At 36.7% G+C, this 21,163-nt stretch overlaps 1 protein-coding gene across 1 annotated transcript in view; it reads right to left on the bottom strand.

The window, feature by feature from the left end:
* Positions 1-4,148: 4,148 nt before the first annotated feature.
* The window catches only part of mtrr (5-methyltetrahydrofolate-homocysteine methyltransferase reductase), a 24,005-nt gene continuing 6,990 nt past the window's right edge, over positions 4,149-21,163 (bottom strand). The window contains exons 10-15 of the mRNA XM_079863296.1: positions 18,244-18,286; positions 17,556-17,742; positions 17,122-17,240; positions 7,285-7,377; positions 4,484-4,669; positions 4,149-4,392 (exon numbers count right to left, since the gene is read on the bottom strand). Of these exons, the coding sequence (XP_079719422.1) occupies positions 4,248-4,392; positions 4,484-4,669; positions 7,285-7,377; positions 17,122-17,240; positions 17,556-17,742; positions 18,244-18,286 (773 nt within the window). The 3' untranslated portion in view covers positions 4,149-4,247. The remainder of the gene's footprint in view (positions 4,393-4,483; positions 4,670-7,284; positions 7,378-17,121; positions 17,241-17,555; positions 17,743-18,243; positions 18,287-21,163) is intronic.

Genomic DNA, 21,163 nt, shown 5'->3' with positions numbered 1-21,163 from the left:
TGCTTAAAACAGTGCATTAAAATATTTGGTAATGAGGTAAGATTTTCTTTTCCAGATATATTCTCTTAAAACAATAATATTTATTAATAATATATTATGATTCATATTTTTGTGATAAAAAATAATGATTAAAATTATTTTTGATGTGTAGGATGATCGGATTAATAACTGGGAATTAACAGGTGAGCTGCAGCCCTTTTCTTTGTAAAATTGCCGGCTGTTCTTAGTGGATTTTACCTTTGACCTCTTTTTTTAAACAAAATAGCACAATAATAGTTATAATTATTGGGTGACCTATACAACTGAGAAATCTCTACTGAAATTAGTTTTGTATAGGTCTAGAGATCGTCAAAACCCTCTTCAACTCTTGGCAGACTTGATAATGTCATTATCCTTCTACTTACAGTGGTGATAAAATGTCAAACCTAACAATATAATTTCCCAGAAACGGTCAACTATCATGGACATGGACGTACTAGGATAGAAACTGCGGTGGGCTGAACAGAGGTTCCTCTAATGATAATCATTACCTCCAGCACACAACTTTCTGCTTCATTTAAGCCATTCTTAACAGGGAGATCTATCATATCCACCAGCACGCTGCAAGTTTGTAGCCTTCGTGATTTATTCAGATTACCATTTCACTTCTATGCACCCCAGTCATAAAGGCACCTTGAACCATTTTAATTAAGAGCATCTACTTTAGAAGTAAACCCATCATTAATGCAGCACGTTCATTAAGGGATTCATTTATGTGCCTTGCAGCGCTGTTCTGAGAGCTATTCCCCAGTACAGATGCAAATAATACTCGTAAACAAGCAGAGAGGCTCATGGGATAGAAAAGAAGGAAATTAAAAAAAGACAAAAATCTGATGATTCAATATACTCTCGCTCTTTTGTCTTTGTCAGTTTTTAACAGGGTCAGCAAAATCAAACTTCACAGAGGATTTGATTTTTATTTATTTTTTACAATGTTTGTAGAAAAAAACCCAAGAATGCTGTTTACAAAGTTAAAGAAATAGCTCACACAAAAATCAAAATTTTGTCATTAACTCACCCTTGTGTCGTTCCAAACCTGTATGACTTTCTTTCTTCTGTGGATCATAAAAGAAGATATTTTGAAGAAGTTTTAGAACGTTTTTTTTATTATTTTTTTTTATCTATACAGTAAAGTCAACACTGGCCTTTCAGTGTATGGACAAAAAAAAAATTACATAAATTTATCAGTTTCCAAAACCAAATGTATATCCAGTGCAATGCTGGGATCTTATCGGCAGAGCAGATTTTCTCCACTTAACATTCTTTTCCTTTTATAAACATGATTACCAGTGGAGGACAGCAAATAAGTACGTACAAATTTGTAAGTATCTGTACTTTGAGCATTTTTACTCTGGGAAACTATTACTTTTACTTCACTACGTTCCACTACATTATATCGCACTTTTTACTTCATTACTTTACTTTATTTTGAACTGAAGATTCAAGAACGACGTCTGATTCGTGAACGAGCTGATTCTTTCCAATGAATCTGTTAAATTGGTTCACAAATAACACTGAACGATTAATTTGTGAATCGGACTGATCCGATTGCAGCTGTTATTGAGTTAACAACTCATTGATTCAAATGATCCGATCAAAATGAGCTAAGAAACTGGATATTGTCAGAGCTTGAATGTGTGCACGACTGAATCAAGTTGCCATAATGCCTAGTTTTAGTGTTGATTGTTGTAAATGAAAATCACATTTAGGTCACAACTGTCAGTTATTTGTGAAGTAAATCTGCTGTAAAAGGGCAAGCTGTTTAAGCCCACTGAAATGCTTGAATGTGCACACTTTGTGTCACCGTCTGTACAGCGCAAATTAATATCCATGCTTCTTCCCTGCTGCTGTAGTAGTTTCACATGATATAAAGCTATGTTGGCATAGTGTTCATCTTAAAATGTTAAATGCATTTTTGCCCCATGTGACGTCTTCACATTATGTTGTATTTGTAGCCACATATTTAGCTACACAAATTTATTTCCTAATTTTTTTAAATACTATATTATTTCACTTGTTTGCACACTTGAATTATCAGTAACTTAAATTGATATTTTGATACTGTATAGTACCAAGTTTTAGTAATCAAATAAAACGTTTGCTTATTTGCAGATCAATACATATTAAATCTCTGCACTAATCTTATTAGTTCTGGCCAATTGACTAGTCCGACTTGCTACAATAACTAATACACATGGTAAATCTATCAGTACTTTTTTCTTTTAATACTTAGGTACATTAAAAATCAAGTACTTTTGTACCTTTACTCAAGTAAAACTGAAAATGAGTACTTTTACTTGAGTAATATTTTATTATGGGATCTACTTTTACTCAAGTACTTGATTTGTGTACTCTGCCTGCCTCTGATGATTACCATAAATTGTTTGTATTTTTTTCTGTGTAAAAACATCATTCACTGCTTCAGAGCAGTTTCATTGTTCCCATAAAATTTCAAGTGCTTGTTTTAAATTGTAAGTGCCACACTTATAAATTCATGACCGTCCCAAATCACAGCGCCATCATAACTCATCGCTGTTCAGTCTGAAAGCTTAGAAACCCTCTTCCCGCTCTGAGACAACATTTATAGTCCATTGGATCCCTAAATTCACAACCGATCCTAAAGGGGTTGTGTTCATAACTTCATAACCTCATGAGGTGATGAATTCTGTAATTATTCTTCCATGATTACACTGTCTCATTAGCCTGCTGACCCTCCGGAGTGTTGGCGCGAATCATCGCCTTCAAGAGTCCTCCTGCACAATCAGTGTTTACTAGATATCAGCAACACAGACAGAAAACTCTTAAGTCCTTTACGCAATAACACTTGAGACAAAAGTGGTCTGAGACTCATGTAAAGAAAGGTCATAAGAATGATTAATGCCACCAAACGAGGGAATACAGAAAGAAAACTGATCAAATATACAAACAGCAATGTTGTCAAAACGCTCCCCATTCACACGGATCCACGAAATAAAATAAAAAAAGCTGTATTCTGCTGCCAGGCCAGTAGTTGGCGATGTTACTTTGTAAAGAAACACTACGTGAACATGCATGGTGTCACTGTTTCTTTTCACAAATTCGCGTTGTTGTAGTTAACACAGAGACCGTAATGGTATCTTTTTCAAAAACTTGCACTTTGAAACCCGCATAAGAAGTTTTCTATTTTTAGTTGAAAACGGCGTCGTGTAAACGGCCCCTAAATGGAGGCAGATCTGAATGGCAGTTTGTAGTCAGTTGTGGAAGATATTTAGTCCCACCTTCCACCAGAACAGACATCATTTGGAGGGGGAGGGGAGGTTATCGTTTTTGATTAATTACAATGCACATAAATAAAAATAAATTAAAAATTTATAGTGATAAATCATTTAAAATAAACACTGCAACATTCTGTAAAAAGAAAAAAAGAAGAATTGTCTATTTTGATTTCATAGTGACATTAATACCCAAACAAATTTTTTTTTTGATACGCATTTTATTTAGGTCTACTTAAGTACAGATATTGTGATTTATAGACAGTTAACATGTTTTCTTACCCTGACAGATTCGAAAAAAATATTGGCCAACATTCTATTCACCAACTCTGTGGACTGGTATAAATGCTGTGGATACCTGAGATGAATTTCAAACCTAAATAGCAAAATGTTTGTTGGGAAGAAAATTGATGATGCTATACTCTCTGATCTTAAAAAAAATAAAAACTGTTGGAAATGGAAAATACAGAAATGCTGCAGATGATCCTGGATTTGGCAGCATCTGACAGTTTTCCCATCCAGTCTGTCATGTTTTGGTTTCTCCTGTCTTCTGAGTCTGATGCATTATGCATATTTTACCTGAGCTGTATCTAAACCCAACACAAATTGTCCTCAAAGAATGAAACGGTTATGCAGGGCTCCTCTTTATTAATTGCATAAAAGGCACAGTTAAACCGTTTTGTCCAAACCCATCTAATCTAAGCGTTTCACCGCACCCTCAGATTATTCTCTAAAAGCCTTGAGACTTAAGGCAGTTGAAAAGCAGTTTGTTAATGAGTTCAGCTATCACTCAATGGCAGCTGAGGTGCATATTTGAATTAAAACGGCCAAAAAGGAGCTTGTACATCCCTCTGTGAATAAGATGCTATTTGTTTGTGTACTTTAGGGTGAGTTCAGGTTGATTGGGACACATTTTGCCATTGAGTGTCCCAATCAAACTGACCTATGTGTTCTTTCTTAGCTCCAGATGTCCTGTAGATATCGCTTCTCCTCACGAAGTCCTGCTGCTATCTTCATAGCATCCAGTTTATCGAGTTGAAGTTCATTTCCTATGATCTCCAGTAGTGTGTCATTCACATCTTTTGCCATGTTCTTAGCATCCCTGTAAAATCGTGAGATATTATTTCATTCCTGGTGAACAAAATGTGGCAGTCCACAATAATAAATGGTGAACAATGGTATTTTGTACCCACCCACAGACATAAAGACAGCCTTTGTCTTTAAGAAGGATGCTGGCAACATTTTTAGCATGGAGAAGCAAGTTATGCTGGACATATGTTGGTCTGTTAACGGTTCCCGCTGCATCGGGCTCATCTCTGGAGAAGCACGCGATCAGATGGCTCAGGGTTCCATTATGCACAAATCTCTCCAACTCCTCTCTGGAAAAAAGCAGTAATGTGCTTATAACCGTGTTTCACTGTTATTTCATCAGTCAGTGGTTGTTTTTGCAGTGGTTAAGCTAAACTTGTGCATTAAAACATGCAAATGGTACAAATGGCAAATTAGATTCTCTCAGATTTTGCAGTGGTTAAGTAACAACAATGGAGCTCATTAGTGTGTTGCATTTGAAACTCAACTTTTCATCTCCCTCATCCATCTGGCAAGAAAGTTTATAAAACCTCAAGGCTTCTGTTGTAAATCGTTTTTGTAACAGCTTTTATTTCAGCTCTGAATAAATGTTTGGGTGCTATTTCAACCAAAATGAGAGATGGAAAAATGTGAAGTTAACGGACAGGGTCAAGCTCAAGGTTTGAGCCACTTTTTCCAATTGCTCTGCTTGTCTGTTATCTCGAATGTTCATGTACAATTTGTGGGTGAACTATAGCAAAAAATAGATGTTGTACAACTTTTCAGGTATCTACTATAGATTTCCACCAAAGCTAAAGAGAAAAGGAGGACGACTGAGTGAAATTTAAACAGATGGATGAAGCAAGCGTTAGCACACATCTGAAAAATAGACGTGTTTAAATGGATCACAAAAACCTGAGTATTGGCACGTACTCTAAATATCACCATTTAAACAGAGTTTCCAATGATCTGAATGCAAAAGAACATCTTTTTTTGAAGCTTCTAAAGAAAATCTTGACTTCAGTGACTTAGAAAATTAATAGCACATTGATTTAAGTTGTCTTTGATGAATAGAAAGTTCAAATGAACAATATTTTAAATATAAATCTTTGTATATATTTATATATATTCTGTAAGAAAACTGCATAACACAAACAATATGATTACTTCAGGTTAACTAAGCAAAGCCAAGAATTCACCATCAAAATTATGAAATTAACAATCAGGTATTTATATTGTACATGCTTCATGGCTTTGTTTTTTTTTAAGGTTTTTGAGTGCATATGCATTTTTTACGGGGTCCATCTGGGATCCACATCCATCTTAACTGGTCCAGGCGAGCTGACTTTCTGGTCACAGATATTGAATAATTTTGTTGTTGTTTTTTAAAACAGACTTGAGTGATCCTTTGTCCTTTTTCCAGAATCTAAGCCACCCGCTACCCCTTCTCATGTAATCCAAATCCATAAAAACAAAGAGACTCATTGGTGATGGAGGGGCTGAGACAAGTGTTCTTTGTTTCAACAACAATGATTGAAGCTGATTTCACCCTTTTAACACTCATATAAGTATCATGTTTGATTAGAATTGATTGCAGACGCCTTGTTTTCTTTAGCCGACTGCCTGAAGGCCAGCCTGTTTGCTTTTTGTATTTCAGCGAGTGCTGAGTTTTGCAAGCCAGGTTCAGTCACTTTCTCATCTCAAATGCCACTGGCACTTTCTACTTTGCTCATTAAAGCATAGCAGACAATGAGGGTGTTACACTGAACAACACAAAACTCATTTCATTGATTGGCTTAATCAATGCAGAGGGGGAAAAAATAATAAATGAAACCAGAGTGCGGACATACGTGAATAAGAAATTTGAAACAATCCTTTGATGTTCAAGAGCAGTGAAGGCAAAGATAGATTGAAATGGTGCGTCAGGACCTAGAAGTTGAATCTTGTTTTTATTAGCTCTTGTGTCAAGTAGAGCCAAGCGCGGATACACCGCTGTGTGCCGCCCCTCGGTCACAACACACACTTAATACTCACCAATCCAGGCACCAATGTCATTACTCAGGACCTTGTGTATGAATTATGACTGTGTGCCTATGGGACAGCCAGACCCCAATCATCTTATATAATGTCTCGTATCATATGGCCCATACTCTCAGAGGGAGCACTTTAATTTCATTGCTTTCCCAATCATTACTCTCAAGGACAGTGCAACAGGAGCCTCTGGCTGATAGCAACCAAGAGGAGACAAGACGCCAAGAGCCTGTGTAAAGCTGGCAGATCGAGTGAAAAATACTCTCAGGTTGCAAAGGGGTCAGGATGGAAGAATTGTTGTGTGTGTCTATCTGCACTGCAATTCATTTTCTAAATCTAATTGTTTTTCTTGTTTTCCAGTGAAAAATATCTAAACACACATAAAACAAAATAACTTTACCTGGGAAACAAAACTGCATCAGAAAATACTGCTTTTTAGAGAATATCTTAAAACTAAATTATTATTATTATTATTTTTATCTTTAGAATATAACTAACAAAATATAAGTTGGCAATAGGGTAAAAATTAAGTTCAAGATTTTTTGAACACCACTCTAATAAACACAATTGCTTTAAGTACATTTATATCTTTTTAAAGGGATAGTTCTGTCATTAATTACTCACCCTTATGTCATTCAAACACTTAAGACTTTCGTTCATCTTCAGAACACAAATGAAGATCTACGATAACAGCTATGCAACTACCACTTTGACAAAAGATCTTCATTTGTGTTTCGAAAATAAACTAAAGTCTTAAGGGTTTGGAACGACATGAGGGTTAGTAATCAATGACAGAATTTAAATTTTTGGGTGAACTGTCCCTTTAAGGCTGTTTTGAAGTTTATTCTGGAAAATAAGACAGACAACAGATTAAGAAATTTGCGAATACACTCACCTGAAAAGAAAGTCTTTGTCTTTGTGGCGACATCCAAAAAAGAGCCACGTCTCTCCGAAAGTTGCTTCCTGGTTCGTCTCATGTTCTTTCTCTCTGTCAGGTCAAAACAGTATTGCAAAATTTTATATAATGTCTCTATAAAATGAAGTGTTATAACAAACAGAAGCACTATTATAAAATAGTCTCTATTTAAAATGTTTTTTCATGCTGATGATATCTATAGAGCTGGATGGCCAATGGCCAAAACGACCTAAACTTTACCAAATCAGTACTAAAATAAATAAAGCAATAGAAGCCTTTCTGTAGGTTTAATAATACCAAGTGCAGACTCAATGGACCACTTGCACTGAGCTTTGTGACGCATTTCCGTTAGTACGTCTCACTTATTTCCAGTTATGTTTACTTTCAATGTACTGAGGTCAATGAGTTGAACAAACGCCACCTAAAATGAGTGTCCGCAATAAGATAAAAAAAATTTGGCAGTTTTTATTGACAGGAGAAGGTATATTCTGATGTTTACTGTGTGCAGAATTTTCCAAACTTATTGGAACATGAAGTTTTAATCCAACCCAAGCCGATCTGAGAAAGCAGCGGGTGTTAAAAATGTCAATGTCAATCTTTTCACTATTTACATGTTTATGCCCAAAATGCTATAATATTCAAAGTAGTTGACTGTCATTGCTCATTGGGGTCTGGTTTGTGTCAAAATTTGCGATCCGTGCATTAAGCCTATTAGACCTGCCACAATCTATTGTTTATAATAATAATACAAATAAAAAACACCTGTATTGACAAAAATAAGATGAAAACACCTTCTGCTCTAAATTTAATTAACTTTGTTCTTTATTACTGAAAAATCACTTGAACGTAAGCAATATTTACCTATGTACGCACTACCATTCAACGTTTGAAGTCTGTAAGATTTTTTTGTTTTTGACACGTCTCTTTTGCTGGTCAAGGCTGCATTAATTTGATAAAAATACAGTAAAAACAGTAATATTGTAAAAATATTACAATTTAATTATTAAAAATGTTCTATTTGAATTTTCAGCAGCGCATATATAATATGCGTTAATGCCCGACGGACGACGGTGAGGCGTGAACCGTCCTTCGCCGAAGTCCATTAATACCTGACAATGGACACCTCGAAGGGCATTAACCCGCTTATACCATATACCATTTATATTTTAATTAGTTTTACAATCGAAATCTAAAGTTTTTACAGACAATAACTCGGTTTCCCTTGTAACGCCTGACGGTTTATTAAGCAACAGGAGATATTTATAGTCCGCTCGATTTATAGTCCGTATAGATACTTTGACTGCCTGTTGCTATGGTTACTCACAGCTGATGTAGCCAGTGCATTTATTTATTAATTTCGAACCGTAAACAGTCAGTTTCACCAGAACTCCTTTACTAGGTGTCCTCTATCACTTTTTAATGGACACCCTGCAGCCAATCAGAATCGAGTATTCACCCAGACCATGGTATAAATATATATATTGACATGATAGGGTTGCCATGAGTTTAACATATATGAGTTCCAAATTTAATAATCTTCTGTATTTTTTATAATGATCCAATTCATAGTTTCACGATGATGAAACCATAAAGTAGCATGTGGCGTTTAAATACTCTTTTAACTGCTGTGTTACCACAAAAACACAAAGTCACTCTTTGTAGAGAGAGGACGTTGATATTTATCTGGATGGGTTCTTTAAGAGCAAGTCCTCCAAAAGATCTGGCTGTGTTCCCAGAATTCCCTACACTAAGGTGACATACAGGTACCAGGCACTATCTGTACCCTGCACCTGCTAAAGGTTGACAGACTTCGCCAAAGAGATAAAAGAGAAGACAAACACAAATCTAAACAGTCTTCGGGTCCTGGAAAGAAACAGCACACTGTCTACTCCACTGCATCTTTACTCCAACATGATAATAGAGGAAGAGATCTGTTAGAGATGCATTACACAGGCCAGAAGCAAACTCCAGTGTCTACTCCTTTAGCCATCTCATCTCAGCCAACCTAAATAAAGCATTCAGAAATAGGTCTGAAACTTATAGAGGTATTAAAAGAAGTGGAATGTAGAAACACCCAAAGGACTTTCAGGGTGAGATGCCCTTCATCATGCTGATATCACTCAAAACACTGCAGTGAGCAGAGTTTCAGACACTAAGCTCTCCCCATCTGCTGAACGTACAGTTTAACTGCGATTAGACTACTAATGAGCCACAGTGTGGACGAGATGACCACAGGAAAACAAAACAAAGCTTCTCTTCAAACATCTACAATCTGTTCTTTTTCATTTCATGTCCTTGCCTCAGTGACCCATCACATGGAATGAACAACTGGCAAGCAAAGCAAAACACTCACTTTTGAGTCGTGCTGTCAGACAGTTGTTATTGTGATGCATCTACATTTAATTAAGCGGCATGTTGAGGAACGGGCAGTCAATAGAATACTAATGGTTTGTTTACTGACTGATGTTAATGAAATAAAACATGCATCTTTTTATACTCCAGGTATATGGATGTTTTAGAAGTTGTGTAACATCAATAAACAAAATGATGCCTATAAATTAGTTGCAAATAAATCATGTCCCTTGAAGCAAGTCAGTTGTGCTTGGATGGCAGCCATCTTGGTAGGCAAGTACACAAGTACTTCTACTTGAATGCTGAAAGACCAAATTATACCTCACATGATAATTCTAACAATTGTGACTTTACGCCTTACAATTGCGAAAACTTCTGAAAATTGCTAATTTAAAATCACGATCAAAATCTAAATTTCAAAATAAGTTTAAAGTCTCACTCTGATTTTGCTTTTGTTTTTGTTTTGTCCACATATTCTTGTTCAAGAATTTACAATGGCTGTAGCATTTATATCACCAAGAAGTGGCCAAATATTAAATGTTTGGCCAATATTAAACAAGGATTTGAGCTGTAAAGTGCAACAACAACAATCAAAAGGCACTGGCACCCTCTGCAGGCATTTGCTATAATACGTAATGTACATAAGTTAATTATTTATATTATGTATATTACATTATGTATTTTAACAGTGTAGTTCAATAAAACCATATGAGAACTTGCTTTTTATACTTAATTTTAACCAATTATTATTGCCTCATTGTTATTATTTTAAGTCATTTTAAAGGCTATTGTTTGCTTAAGTCTATTTTTATGACCACAATTTTTTTACGATTAATCGTCAAAATAATCGACTGATTACTCGATTACCAAAATAATTGTTAGTGACAGCCCTAATTGTGATTTTATACCTCACAATTACAACTATTTCTCACAACAGACATTTTATACCTCGCATTTAAGACTTTTAAGACCTCAAAATCGTAACTTTATACTTCACAGTTGTGACTATTCCTCAAAATCCTGACTTTATACTTCAGTCATGATTATTTCTCACAATTGTGACTTTATACTAGACTGGGTAAACTCAGCCTGATCTGTCAGGCTGGAAAGCTGTACATTTATCTCTGCTGCTTCCTTTACAAATTTGCGGGAACCAATCACAAGCTGGTTTATCCACTTGGCGCGCTATTGGTGGGTTTAATCCAATCCAATTCCAGGGCCGGTATGGCTCTGTCAAATTCCTTTTAACCTCTCGACGATGCTCAATGGCTTCTTTTTAGCTAACAAATCGCTCGAGTGGGTGTAAATACCACTAACTTTCATGTTTTTTTTTGCATAACCTGCAAAAATTACTCGATTCCATTGCTGCTTCTGCAAACCGCTGATCAACATGTTTGGTTACACATTTCCTGCCTGGAGTTTTCGCGTTGCTCTGCAAAGTGAGTCACCCGGATCATTGGTCTGATTGGTTGAAGGACTATCCAATTGCGTACAGAGTCATTTGAACTATGCCCGTTGATCACGCCTCTTTTGCAGTAGAAAATACATAGCAGACTCCCCAGACCAATGTTCAATCTTAAAAGTTTGAGCTTGGTCTGGAGATAGCCAGACTAACTTTATACCTCACATTTGCAACTTTCTCAAAATCGTGTTGCAGTGTTGCAGCTATTCCACAAAATCATGTAGAAAAGAATGGGCTTCCACACAAAATCAGCAATATATTCTGGCAAAAATTATATTCACAAACACATTCTAGAGCAAATAAACTACCAGAAAAGGCAACTGGCTCTGTTAACTGACCCTTGAATTCCTACAGTTGCCAACTGAGCATTAATGATTTCTCCCATTCATTTTGCTATGAGTGGTTTGTCTGCACCCCCTTATACAGCCTCTGAAATAAATTCTCTACTTTCTAGATTTCCTAAAATACAGTTACACAAACAATTACAGCCACTAATTAAAGGGTAAATGAAACAGACAATTCATGGGCAATGTTCTTCATTGAGAGTAATCACTTTATGCATTCTTTCGATTTGAAATTTAAACAATAAACATAACCAAACACAGCCTGTCACATCCATTTCCCTGCAGTCCCACTCTGCAGGAAATGATATTTTGTGAGACAGGGTTAACGTTTTGGATGCTTCTTTTGGTCACGCCCACCTGCTCAAAGCTTGGCTCAACTGAGTTTGGCATTTGAACAAATAGAGGGTCCACAGTAGAGCCATTAGCATCTGGGAGTTCAATATCCAATCTGGAAATGGGCTTCAATAAACTAGCTTTAGTGGAGCTTTATGCTGCCCCAGAGGGGCCGGTACCAATATGAAAAACCTGGATTCCATTTTGTAACACCATGCAGACCAGCTCCCCTCCTGAATACAAATCAACTGTACTGCGACATCGAGGACGACATATCCGCATCCCTTAAAAAAAATGACAGCCTGCAGTTGGGTAGAACAGGAGCTAAAGCAATAGCTGGTACCTTTTCACATGTACAATGAAAGTGAATCAGTGGCCTACTCTGAACATTCGCCTTTATAAATCATACTATGAAATCCTCCTTCTCACTTTCCTCTGAGACTATGCACTGCATTGTGAAGGCAAGGGACATATGTGATATCAGAGCTAATCGTAGTCACTCAGAATAACATTCTCTGACCTTTGAACGGCACACAAAGTGCGAACAAAGAAATGGATGTGCAAAAGCATTTTAAACCCCTTTATGACATTTAACCACAGTTTTACTTTTTCTACAGAACATGCAAGTGAACTCAAATGTTTGGGCTGATTGCCAGGACATTGGTATGTTGTCATGTTTCTATGTGGTTGCTAAGGTGTTTTGGGTGGTTGCCAGAGTGTTGCTAACCAAATGCTACAGTGTTGTGAGGAAATTTAGTACGTTGCTATGCAGTTGCAACAGTGTTCTGGATGGTTGCCTGAGTGTTGCTAACCAACTGCTATAGTGTTCTGAGGAAATTTAGTGTGTTTACAGTGTTCTGGGTGGTTACCAGGCATTGCTAAGTCAAGTCAAGCCACCTTTATATGATGCTTTTTACAATACAGATTGTTTCTAAGCGGTTGCTAAAGTGTTCAAGCTTCTTTAAATGCTATGCAGTTGCTAATATGCTGGCTAATCGTGCCACAGCAATAATTATGAATAGTAAGTCTTCAAGTCTTCACCTTAAATAGTGCAAACTGTATGGGAGCGCTAATTTTAGCTATTTCTGGAAATGTTTGTGCAAATGCATGTTGGTTTTATCAGACCTTTTTATTGTATTTATTGACTTGTTTTAACTCTTGTTCTTAAACATCTTGTGCATTTTGGTACGCTACAATTAGTAAGCAAGAAAATGTGTATTTAAGGCAGCCGTCACTAGAGGAAGGAGGATTGGGGGATGGATCATGGTTTTTGAGTGAATTTGAACAAGGTTATTGTAGCGCTGCTTGAACGCACTGAAACTCTGGCCTCATTAGTTTAAAGGAACACGCCGACTTTTTGGGACTTAAGCTTGTTCACCGTATCCCCCAGAGTTAGATAAGTCCATTCATACCTTTTTCATCTCTGTGTGTGCCCTAACTCTGTCTGGCGAAGCACTGCTACTTGGGCGGAGTGATTTGCTCGCAGCACCTGAGAAGCCCCATGGTGAGGAGCAGAGAGTTCTCTCAGAGTTGGAGTAAATCACTCCACAGAAGTAGCAGTGCTTCGCCTTCTGAGAATACAGTTTGCAGTATGTATACAGTTAGAAGATGGCTGTCTCATGTGACCTTGTTATTTGTACACGCTGTGACTATACAAATCACAACAAGTAAATAGGAAAATGTTGGCGTTATTTTGTCACTTATTGGGAGCAGTATGCTAGCTGGAGCCATTTACCTCCAGTCTTTGTGCTAAGCTAGGCTAGCTGTGGGTGCGTCAGACAGAGTTACGGCACGGAGATGAAAAATGTATGGACTTATCTAACTCTGGGGGATACGGTGAATAAGCTAAAGTCCCAAAAAGTCGGCATGTTCCTTTAAGAGGATAGTACTCGTACTGTTTTAGTACATAACAGTTCTAGTTTTTAGAATTTTTTTATTGATTACCTACCTTTTCACAGCTAAAAGTATTCCTAATATGTTGAACCTTTTATTGAACATAGCCTACTTTTACCTGTTGAGACATGCCTTCATAAGCTCCATCCGAGCTGTGTTTGTGATGTTTGAGTTGGGGGAGGTGTGACACACAAAATGGGCATTTGCAAGGTTGTTATATAGCAAATGTGCTTTATTTTTGTAATTCTGCTAGCTTCCACTTGTCACAGAAACTACTTCACCTATAATTTTTGCTTTTGTTTTGAAGGTAGTCTTAGTTTTGTTCAATTAATTCTGTAGACGTCAAATCCTTTCTGCCTAAACCTCAATGGCAGCCTGCAAACAGATGAATTGGCTTTGTCCTTGTGTGAGATTTTTGCCCAGTCTCCCACTTTCTCCACAGCACAATACATTTCCGGCTGTCTGCCTGCTGCCATTGATTTACAGATGAGGAAAATCGAAGCATCCCATGCTGTTTGCTCCTAAAGAGGAAACGCCGAGCTTTGTGACACAAACAATGTCCTGCTGACAGAATGGTGATCGTTATCTTTAATTGAAGGCTGGCATCAAGTGTAGCTGTATTTAGGAGAATCTCAAGTTAAGAACCGCATTGAAACAGTTCAACAGCACACATGTCCATGACTAATCGCTCTTGTATTCTTGCACATTTGCAGATGCTTGCATCCAAGAATATGTTTTTGTATTCCAGAATAGAAATGTGTAAATTGCTGTCATATCATTGTCTTACAACTGAGCAGGCATTTTGCATAATAATAACTGTGATAGAACGAAACTTTTTCTTACTGTTAACAGACAGTTCAGAGAAACTGGTTATATTTTAGGTAATATTCTTCCCTAATATGTAGGTAATGTGCTAATTTTGGCCACTACCTCACAAGATGATATGCATTGTGATGCATATGCTGTGATTCTTGACTCCAACGTATCACAAAATCATAATTAGATTTAAATTTGCTGTATTAGTTTAAATGGTATTGTGCAGTTTGCTTCACTTTTGTCCAGTAGACACACAATAATAATAATAATGCTATTTTTATTAATACTATACAGAAAATACTACTACTATAAATAATATTCATTTATGTATGAAGAGAAGAGAGAAAATACTACTACTACAACTAATAATAATTTATTATCCACTAAATGCACAAAAATATTAAAGGAATATTATTTATTTTTTTAAACTTAAATACTAAAAGAAGCGAATCTGTCATTGATCTGTGGCTTGGGGCCAAACCAAACATGCTCTGCTGCATGACTGCCTCGACCTTGACGTTTTCAAAGGTGATGTGGTGTTTGAGGACAACTTTTGTCATTCATCATTAATGTCTCATCCCACTCTCATCGTCCCCCAGACATATCTGAAACATTCATCAACCACGTTCGGCTTGGACACTAGCCCCTGTGATTACCTGTGACCCTCGTGTCACTTACAAACTATTCGTGTACACACACAGCAGGCATCACATCACCGACCGGCCCTGCACCAGGGCAGACGGCTTCATTCATATGTAGTCCTGGCGTGTCACTCTTCATGGGCCCCTGGCACAGAGTATAAATCACACACACTGAGATGACAGGCCTCCACAAGACACCTTTACAGCCAGATTCTGAATTTATGTCCTTCTTCATTGTAACACCAGGGTCTTCAGAAACACTATTAGGCATCACAGATAATGTGACGGAGAGCAGGTCAATAGCACATTTACACTTTCTCTTCCTCCTTCAATCCTTTTAGATTTATCCTAATCACCCTAGAGGCGTTTTATGCTACTTTTACACATGAGAATCAATAATCTTCCTTCCTCTTTTAAAGCCTGGTTTATTTTTTTGAAGATGTGTGATAAAATATTTGTTTTTTTAACACTTACTGCTCTAGGGAGCATGGAGAGCTACCTCAAATAAAGACTATAATTTTAAATGTTTGTGACTTTACAATGTGTACAATTTAATTAATTATGCTAAGACCTAATGTAATGAAAACTCAGTCTGTTCACTATTTTAATACATTATAAAATTATATCATTTTCAGCATCATTACTTCAGTGTCACATGATCCTTCATCATTCTAATATGTTGATTTGGTGCTCAAGAAACATTTCTTATTATTATCAATGTTGAAAACAGTTGTGCTGCTTAATATTTTATCTTTATGAATAGAAAGTTGAAAATAGCAGCATTTATTTGAAAGAAACAGAAGAAAAGAAAAGTCTGAGGCGTCTGACACACACACAAAGAGCAGAAAGTGACAGGGAAACTGAGCGTGTGTGATTAACTGCGTCTTGTCCTTCCTCAGGTCAAGTCATACATTCGTGAAAAAATCAGTTTGCCATCAGTTGTCAGAAGTAGTAGTATCTTTGTCATAATATCTTTCACATTTAAGGGTTCAATGTATTAAATCAATGCCGTTGATCTCTACGAAGTGAAACGTCAGCTTCAGTGTCGATTGAGGCTTGTGAAGAGGCAAGTTAAATTAATTTCAACACCTTGTTTAATTCATGAATGAATCAGCATTTTTAAGCCTGTAACTGACAGCCTGCAATTACAGGGTATGTTCAGTTTTAAAATCTTGTAGGCTCTTTAATAAGCTAAAGTATCCTAATATGGATAGCGTTTTGCTGAAGCTCTGTTTTTAAAGGCCTATTAAAATGTTCATTGTAAAATGAATATTTGTTGTGCTTATTAAATTCTCAATTAAAACAATTACAACATTACTGTAACCAAGACAACATCTGTGGTATTACTTTATCCAAAAAGTTAACACAGTGACAGTCAACAGAGAGCTTACATATCACTTATGTAAAGCTTGGATGATCGGGATCGATATTGGCCGATCATGATGATAATAAATCGGTAGTCGGTATCGGCTGCAAAATTCCTGAACATCCCTACTTCACAGGAGTGCCGAATTACAGAGATCATGCAAACATATCCACATCGCTATGATCAAATGCTTTCTTAACTGCTGTTTTCTCACAGTTGTCATTTTTGTTGTGTGTTTATTTTGTTAATGTGAGGACAGCGGGAGGCACATATTTACACATCCATCTAAACGCCTCAGCAGCTGCGGGATGCTCACTAACAGTTGTAACTTTTTCTCCCTATTTTAAGATTTAAATCATTTGCATTTAGTGTGTTTTCAATTTTTTAATAAAGTAGTATAGATTTATAATATTGTCAAGTTATGGGCCATTACATGAACATGATTACCAGCTTACTGATATCAGATGAATTTTGGAATTCACACAAAAATGTTGCATAGCATTTCACACTGCACACAACACTGCTATTACTACTTAAAATTTCATGACAACTAAAATATGTCAGGAAAAAAAGGGTGGAAAAAAGCCTTGATTAATCTTCAAAATGTACCTTTGTTGAAGAAATCCAATGAAGGGGGCCACACCTGTCCCAGGGCCCACCATCACTACAGGAACAGAGGGGTCGGATGGTAAGTGGAAGGTGCTGTTTGGACGAGGTTTGACATGTACCTGGACGTGACATTTAGATCCAATCAATTCCAAGCGGTGATGGGATTGCCTATATTCTGTAATCCTCCACACATCTATTTAACCTTAAACCCAATTCCATAAATTTTGTAGATAGCATCTAAACCAAAAGCTTTAATGTTGTTGTTGTTGTTGTTGTATCCTGCTGCAAGGATTAGTACACTTTCTCCAGAGCTTATTTCTGCCCAGCTTTTGCCTCAATCAAACAACCCAATTCAGCCAAATCCTCCCAGGGACTGTGAAAAGCTAATTTGGAGGTGAACGGGCTCGCTAATGTGTAATGCCTACAGTGCTAACCTTCGGCAGGGCTGATGTGCCTAGGCATTCTGAAGCAGGTACCGTCCCAAGGGGCTGCAAGATTGAGGAGACGTGATCAACCAGCCAGCCTGTGCACAACCCCGTCCTCGCTGGGTGCTCGGGACATGCAGGGAACTCCACAACATTGAACACGAAATGAACTTTCTCAGGGTGCTGAAGGCTGGAGCTGAGGAACGAGACAGAAAATAAGAGACTAAGTGCTAACAATCTAGAAACAACCCTGAACATGAGCAAGTCGGTGGACCTCATTATCTCTCTCTTAATGGCCTGCCTGTATCGGGCCCTGGGGACCCCCGCTGACCGGACTTTAATATTTCATAGCCCTAATGTTTCTGTGTATTCTACCAGCATCAGCGTACTGAACATGAGACATTAGTGTAGATGCCCGACCACTTACAAGCCAAAGGAGATGGGCAGAAAACAAATGAAAGTGGCGGGCGGTTCTGAAAGGAATGTCCTTTGCATCCAATGTTTGACTTTGATCACAACAAATAAAGTATCATCAAGCAAGAGTAAGTGCCACATTGAATTCATGTCTGTCTATAATAAACCACACAACATCAAAGGAGGATAGAGACAGAAATAATGACCTAAAACCTGGATATGTCTCTGCTTTAATTTGTGTGTCCAAATATAAAAAACAGGTGTTTCAAACAAGGTCTCTTACCTGGCAGCAGAATAGGCTCTGGGCTGAAGCTTTGGCAAGTGTTCTGTAATAAAGCAGAGGAGAGATCAGAGATGGCATTGTGACCTTGAGGTTATTCGACCATGTCTTGAGTTTCTCTTTTAGGGCATCCCCTCTCTGTTACCCAAGCCTTTTGAGTTTATCTATAGAGAGCCAATTTCTCAGAATAGCTAAATTCACAACACAGTATTTAATTTAGTTGGTCTTTTTAGGACAATATTGAAGTTAAAAGCAAGTACAGTACATATAATCAATTGAAAAGTTAAGAAGATTTTTTTTTTTTAAAGATACTAATAAAGCTACTTGTAAACCGAAATATCAGATAGGCTAATAATTCTAGGCCAACAATAGATCGATAATTTAGATTATTTTTTTTTTGCATTCATTTGGTTTCCAAAATCTCCCAACAGCCAATGGATTTTGAACATATAAAGTATCTTAATATTCAACAAAGAATAGAGAAAACAGGTGAAAATGTGAACAGGCACAATTACCATTCAACGATAGAATCTTCAACATGTGGAAAAAGGGGCATGCATGTGAAATGATACAGGTTTAATTGAATCTGATTTAAATGCAAATGATGATGGATGATATAGACAGAAAAAGCACAACTGAATTACACACTCACTTAAAACTCTGGAAGCATATCACAGTCAAAACTCTTGTATTAGAGTTTCCTAGTTGTGCCTTAAAGTCCCAAACCAAAGAAGAAATCCCGCCCTTGGTTATTGACACATTAATTAAGAGGGTTTTCCTATTCTTAATGCAGAGGCTGTGAGGGTATTTAATGCAACTTATATTCTACATAAGAAATTGTTTCTACAGAGAAGCTTCTGGTCCCTTTCCTTTCGGTTTGTTTTTCCGCTTTCAAATTTTGCAGTAATACCAGTTGCAGGAAGAACATACTGTAATCGCTTACAAAAATATTACAATGTTAAAAATGTAAAATACATTTGTTTAGTTATTCCAAACAAATGTTTATGTGTGTTTAAATTATTATTTTTGAATTTGGTTTCACACAATAATATTAAGTTCAGTGCATTACTAAGTTAAGACCTCATACCGTTAGTTACATTTATTGCAAAAGGCTTTTTTACACTGAACAAAATGTCCCTTGTTAAAGGGATGGATTACCCAAAAATGAAAATTCTGTCATCATTTACTCACCCTCAAGCTGTTCCAAACCTGTATACATTTCTTCTGCTGCTGAACACAAAAGAAGATATTTTGAAGAATATGGGTAACCACATTGACTTCCATATTATTTCCATACTATGGAAGTCAATGGGGTTCCATCCACTGTTTGGTTACCCATATTTTTTTTAAATATCTCATTTTGTGTTCTGCAGAAGAAAGAAATTCATACAGGTTTGGAATGACATGAGGGTGAGTAAATGATGACAGCATATTCATTTTTGGGTGAACTATCCCTTTAAAAGCACATAGGTAGTGGTTTCTCTGCTCAAAAAAAGCGTTTAAAATTCCCCTTCATCAGTCAACAACTGACATACAATTTTCTCCAATTCGCTGAAATGATGAATCAATTTGAAAATGTTCATTTCAAGCACACCATATGTGGATGCCGAAGGTCCTCAATATTATCAATTAATTACAATCAAACATTCAATACAATGAGCAGCTGTTGCAATTACAGCCTCTCGTCAGTGCAAACAAATGCATCAAAAAGGCACATGGTGTTTTGGTGAAAAACTCTGCACTTTAAATGTCAGAAAAAGCCTGAAAAAGCCAGGAGAGAGTCAGTTTGACTGATGACAATGATCTTACTATCAAGAAACACCAGTGCAGAGTGATTTTAGAAATAAAATGAATGTGCTGTCAGACGCTGCTGAACCAGCATCTCTGTCGATTTGTGCCATGGAGAATGACCATGTTAATTCTTAATTTGCCAAAGTCGCAGTAATATTCATGCAGATTAAAACTTTACATGTACACACATCCAATGCAACAATCCGCTGGCCACATCCGCATATAAATCAGTGAGGGTCACTGCATTATGATTACCCTGCAGTTCGCCATATCTTAAGCATGCTATGCAATAATAATTTCAGCTATACCAGCTGTTTCTCAAAATCAAGGTGACTGCACATTTCTCACCTTGATGGATAATTTTATTGCATTTCACAGCAGAGGCTTACTGTACAACAAAAAAAACGATAGATCCACCAAATATTTTTAGAAGAATTATATAAGGTTTATAATTACAAAATATCATCTTTGTATTGTCAAATTCAATTACACGGCACAGTGACTTCTTATACAGTGTGCAAAACTTACACTACCAGACGGACAGCAAATTATTTAATTTTTAAAGAAATTAATACTCTGTTCGGAAAGGATGCATTAAACTGACCAAAAGCAACAGCAAAGACACTAATAATGTTGCGATTTATATACAAAAAAATAAATGCTGTTCTTGCATTGCATCAAAGAATCCTGAAAAAATGTATCATGGTTTCCACAAAAATATTAAGCAGCACAAGTGATAATAAGAAATGTTTCTTGAGCAGCAAATCAGCATATTAGAATGAATTCTGAAGGATCCTGTGACACTGAAGACTGGGAGTAATGGCTGGAATGGCCATCACAGGAATAAATTGCATTTTATTAAAATAGAAAATTTTAATTTGTAATAGTATTTTTGCAATAGTACTTTTTTTACTGCATTCTTATCAAATAAACACAACCTTGGTGAGCATAAGAGATTTCAAAGACATTTAAAAAAAACTTGACCCCAAACTTTTAATATGGTTTGAGAGACTCAAAAGATTGTTTTTAAAGAGCAATCTTATGTCTTTATATAGACAAGCACATTGTTCGCAACTAGCATCATCCACTCAAATTGCTGAACCCAGTAATAACACATTATTTTTTTCCCCCT

This window comes from Squalius cephalus (genome assembly GCF_949319135.1).
Source record: "Squalius cephalus genome assembly, chromosome: 25".
NCBI classification, from domain to species: Eukaryota; Metazoa; Chordata; class Actinopteri; order Cypriniformes; family Leuciscidae; genus Squalius; species Squalius cephalus.
Note: the sequence above shows the minus strand (reverse complement) of the source record. Positions and strands in the feature narration are given on the sequence as shown.